The following is a 4,823-nucleotide window of genomic DNA, read 5'->3' as shown; positions in this document are numbered from 1 at the left end:
TGAAGTCACGTCGAGCTAATCAAATGAAGTGAAGACTGGTATATTTGATCCGACTGGCCTGTGGAAGGGACAAGATGTACAAAATCATTTATTTTAACATGAGAAAGAAAGACACAATTTTTCTTGTGAAGTGAGAGGTTGAGCAGTGTGAGCAACCCAGAGTAACTTTGTGCCCTTTATTGATTCATCAATTACTAAAAGTGAGGTTCCAGATTCACGAAGTAATTAGAAAGACAAATTTAACGTTGGCCTTCCTTCCATAGGAGTAAAGATTTGTTGCATAAGTTGCATATAGCCTTGTTCTGGCCTAAACAGGAGGGTTGCGAACATTATTGGCCTCCTTATCTGAGGAGGAATGAAGATATCATAGCGGGAATACAATGGATTTCAACATAATAATTCCTCGGACAACAGAATTGTTTTGAAGGGTGAGAGTAGGTTTGGTTTTCATTCAAATTTCGGAAAATGATCGGTGATATGATCAAAACATACATTTTACAGGGCCCGACAGTGTGGATGCAGCTCAAATGTGAGAAACTAATCTTATTTCCGTATCTAAAAAGAAATAATAGCACGCAAGAACAGTCTTAGATGCATGGCAATATAAGGATTCATCCATTAATTGCTCAAATCTGCGGTGCCACCTCTGGAAATACGTAATAGTTACTCTGTTGTGCATTCCCATTTGCCAGCGCACAATATTGAAGCATAATTAGGAATAAATGTTGGAGAGATTTGAAAGTGTGAAATATGTTGCAATGATTTCAATCTACTTTGTAATTTGTCTTGTGCTACTTTGCACTAATCACTTAAATGATATTTTGAATAATCATGTTTGAATTCATTCACGAGAGGTAATTGTTGGTCGTGAAGTCAACATGCATGCCTAATTGTATCAGTGATAATGGGAACTGCAGATGCTGGAGAATCCGAGATAACAAAGTTAGATGAAGGGTCTAGGCCAGAAACATCAGCTTTTGTGCTTCGAAGACGCTGCTAGGTCTGCTGTGTTCATCCAGCTCCACATTTTGCGATCATGTATGCCTAATTTATAGCTTCGAATTCAGGAATTAGCGATTTTTTGTGCCTCAAATAATTGAATCGAGGGACCTCATCACACTTCAACAAACAAATTTAATATCGAATTACACAGGAAGCTATTTGATCGAAAACCTTGGGGTTAACAAGTTAGAAGGGTATAAAGAATGTCCCCATGAATTAAGGAGAGACTTCCATTGTATGAAGGCTTATCAGAGATCAGGCACTCGGTAGTATTAAGCCTCACGAAGGTAGCACATTGAAAGGTACATGCTACTATTCCCTTAACAACACAAAAGGTCAATGATGTTATGAATTTATGCACATTTCCACAACTTGGTTGACTTTATTGATTTCTGTACTGTATAATGATATAAAGCAGAGGTTGACTCCTCGGAGGACTAAAACTGTAATAAACAAAGAGGAGCAACTCGCCCTGTAATACGCAAAAGAGTTTGAAAAGTGTTGTAATCTACCTTTCAGCATCTTCTAGTGGTTAAACAAAATAAATCCTTATATGCACACTAAAACCAAGAATAGCAATTTACTTATCTAAATTTAACAGGGAACAAGTTAATTAAACTGTCAACAAACCGAATAAAATCTTTCTAACTACTAACAATTATTGAAGAAAGCAAGATTTTAGAGGTACACTGTTCTCATAAATACATGCTCCACTTACATAATAAAACACTCGAATTTAGTCTCTCGAAATCTCTCAGTCTTGGCCCAGTCTTCCTGCTCCTCGCATGCTGCTTAGCCTGTTGTGTTCATGTCGAAATTACAGCCAGGTTGCTTTTCTTCTGCAATGTTCTATCCCTTCTCCATCGATTCTTTTGTCAGGAATGCCTTCTCCGTTGATTCTTCTGTCAGGAATATGAACGAGTTGTGCCGTTGGTACATTGAAATGTTGCTTTTACTAAGCCATAGCGGAGACCATGATAGCCAATGATTCCCTCTTGACAGATGAGGGCTGTTAGCTCAGGCGAATAGCAGCTAGCTCTGGAGTCTTTGTCCATGTGCATATTTATTTTTATACTGATGAGAAAAAAGGAATATTTCTTACAATAGGATTGATCTTATGTTGTCAAAACCATGAGGCTTAAATTTATTAGGTTTTTTGTATCTAAGTACCTGGTTCAAAATCGATGGCTAAATTCAAAAGCCTGATGTCTGGGTTAAAAATAAAACCCTGCGGCTTCACCTGCTAACTGTACGGCCTTTTGAGAGAAATGTTTCAATTCAGGTGCTCTCTGTGTGCTTGCAAACTTTCATGTAGCTCTCAGAGACATCCATTTTAAATTTCTAGGCAGAGAAAAAAAATCGCACGATATTTTACAAGCACCAAATTCCAACTTCCCGTCTCCCAGTCCACAGTACTCTATCAAAATTCTCCGCAATAAGAATGACTATGACACATCAAGCGATTCTAGCTACAAGTAAACACTTATGAACCATTGATGTTTACTGTATTTGTTAAAACAACAACGTTATAAAATTCTGCGTTACTACACACAGTTAAAAATAGACCCCAAATAAGTGGGTGTTACTGGTGGAGCAAAAGATCAAACATGCAGGTCAATGCACTTTGTCGACGGCACTTGATGAGATGGTCAAATGTTTTCCCTCAGTTTAGTATTAATAGCCAGCCGTATTTCTCAAATGTTGGAACTCAAACAATTACTGATACTTGTGCACTAGTCAGCGGGTGGTTATGGATAATGATTAAACAGTCGTAACAAAGACAGAAGTTGCTGAAAAGCTTAATAGGTCTGGCAACGTCTGTGATGAAAAAAACAGAGTTAACGCTTCAGGTCCGTGACCCTTCCTCAGAACTGATGGTGGCGAGGAAAACGTCAGTTTATATACAGAAGGTAAGGAGAGTGAATCGGATAGGGAGTAAACGATAGGATAAAGGATAGTGCCCAAAGAGAGAGAAGAGCAGTGGGATAGACAAAGAGAGTGATCGAGATTTGGCTTGGAGCATGAATAGCTGTTAATTGGGTCTGTTCGTGACTCACAACAAATAAAGTCTAACCAGCCGTGTTTATGCACCAAATTAGATTGTAGCTAATGTTCAGAGTCATTTCAGTAACATTCCTCTCTCTTGATCTCTCACAGCCAATTTGGTGGCAATCATAATCCTTTCCCGAGGATGTTGTGGACTCTCTCGGTGCGTCACTTACTACTTATTGGTCATAGGGGTGTTTGATTTCCTTGTCATTATCACCTCTGTCATCCTCAACCGGATTGGACGTATCTACTTAAGGTACAGTGCTCTCTCAACTACACTTGGTTGCACGCTTAGTGCGGTGCTGGTTCGTTGCACTCGGGATAGCTCTGTTTGGCTGACAGTGGCATTCACCATTGACCGCTTTGTCGCCATCTGTTGCCAGAACCTGAAGACCAGATACTGTACTGAGCAAATTGCACTGTTGGTTATAGGAACTATTTGTGTCCTGAGCTGCATCAAGAATATTCCCTTTTATTTCATCTACCAACCCTTGTACATTCAGGATAAAGTGCCGTGGTTCTGTGACGTCAAAGTCTCCTTCTATACTTTGCCTGTCTGGAAGGCCTACCACTGGCTGGACCACATCTTAACCCCATTTCTTCCATTTCTTTTCATACTGCTTCTTAATGCACTAACTGTGAGACACATCTTCGTGGCCAGCAGAGCCCGCAAGAGGCTTCAAGGTGCATTGAGTCACAAAGATTCAGAGATGGCCAACCGCAATAAGTCCATCGTGCTGCTTTTCACCATCTCTCTCAGCTTCCTCTTCCTGTGGGTGACCTACGTCGGGCAGTTCCTCTATGTGCGGGTTACAGGTGTGGGATATTTCACGGGTCTGAATTTCAATGACCCATTGTACATCTTTCAAGAGATGGCTAACATGCTCCAGTTACTAAGCTCCTGTAACAACGTCTTCATTTATGCAATATCACAGATCAGGTTTCGAGAGGAATTGAAGAATATGCTGATGTGTCCCTTTACTATGATTACTGCTTGTATTAAACAGTGAAACAAATCCACAGTCGATGTTTCGAATCCAGTGATTCTTCATCACTGATGAAAGTGGCGAGTGTGATAACCAGACAAGGAGGATTACTAGACATGAATGTTGACTCTACTTTCTTTCTGCAGCTGTCGCTAGACTTGCTGAATTTTTTCCAGCATTTCTGTTCTTATTTCAGGTTTCCGGCATCCTCATTGATTGGTTTTATTATTCAAACAGGAAAAACTTCCTCCTGTTATTTCAGTTCATCAGGTTATTTCAATGTGTAGCACAATTTCTCGTTTGTATATAAGGTACTTCACTCAAGCGAGTAAGGTCCATGCTGAGTGCACCAATTACGAGTTCCCAGCACGGGCTCCTATCGCACACTAAGTCTGAGGGCGCACACCAACAGCCATGTTTAGGGGGTGAAAGTTACAGATTGAGCATTTGAGCATTAAAATCGTCAAGATTAACGTGAACACACAGATTAATGAACATTTCAGTGGCAGATTAGCTGTGCTGGGTTGTGAATGTGCAATGGCATAGGGAGGGATATATCTGGCGTCAGCAAGAGTTTGGATATATGCAGATTATCTTGGAGTTAAATCTATGGCTGAGATTGTGAGGGTGATTCTGTCCCACATCGTTCTTTAAGAATGTGGCAGTAATGATGCTGAGATTGGGGTTGTTCGTGTTGTGTGAAACATTATGTTTCAGGTTGATGCTACCTTGGAGGATGGTGTAGGTGAGAAATAGAAGGAGCATAAATGGATTTTTGGGGTCACC

The 4,823-nt window shown here is 40.2% G+C and overlaps 1 protein-coding gene across 1 annotated transcript; it reads left to right on the top strand.

Moving 5' to 3' along the window:
• Positions 1-465: 465 nt before the first annotated feature.
• On the top strand, positions 466-4,061 carry LOC132206770 (probable G-protein coupled receptor 139). Its single transcript, XM_059641729.1, has 2 exons — positions 466-529; positions 3,160-4,061. The coding sequence occupies exons 1-2, from the start codon at positions 466-468 to the stop codon at positions 4,059-4,061; spliced, it is 966 nt and encodes a 321-aa protein (XP_059497712.1).
• Positions 4,062-4,823: the final 762 nt, after the last annotated feature.

Source organism: Stegostoma tigrinum, chromosome 43 (assembly GCF_030684315.1).
Source record: "Stegostoma tigrinum isolate sSteTig4 chromosome 43, sSteTig4.hap1, whole genome shotgun sequence".
Taxonomy (NCBI): domain Eukaryota; kingdom Metazoa; phylum Chordata; class Chondrichthyes; order Orectolobiformes; family Stegostomatidae; genus Stegostoma; species Stegostoma tigrinum.
This window is presented reverse-complemented; position numbering and strand designations above follow the sequence as displayed.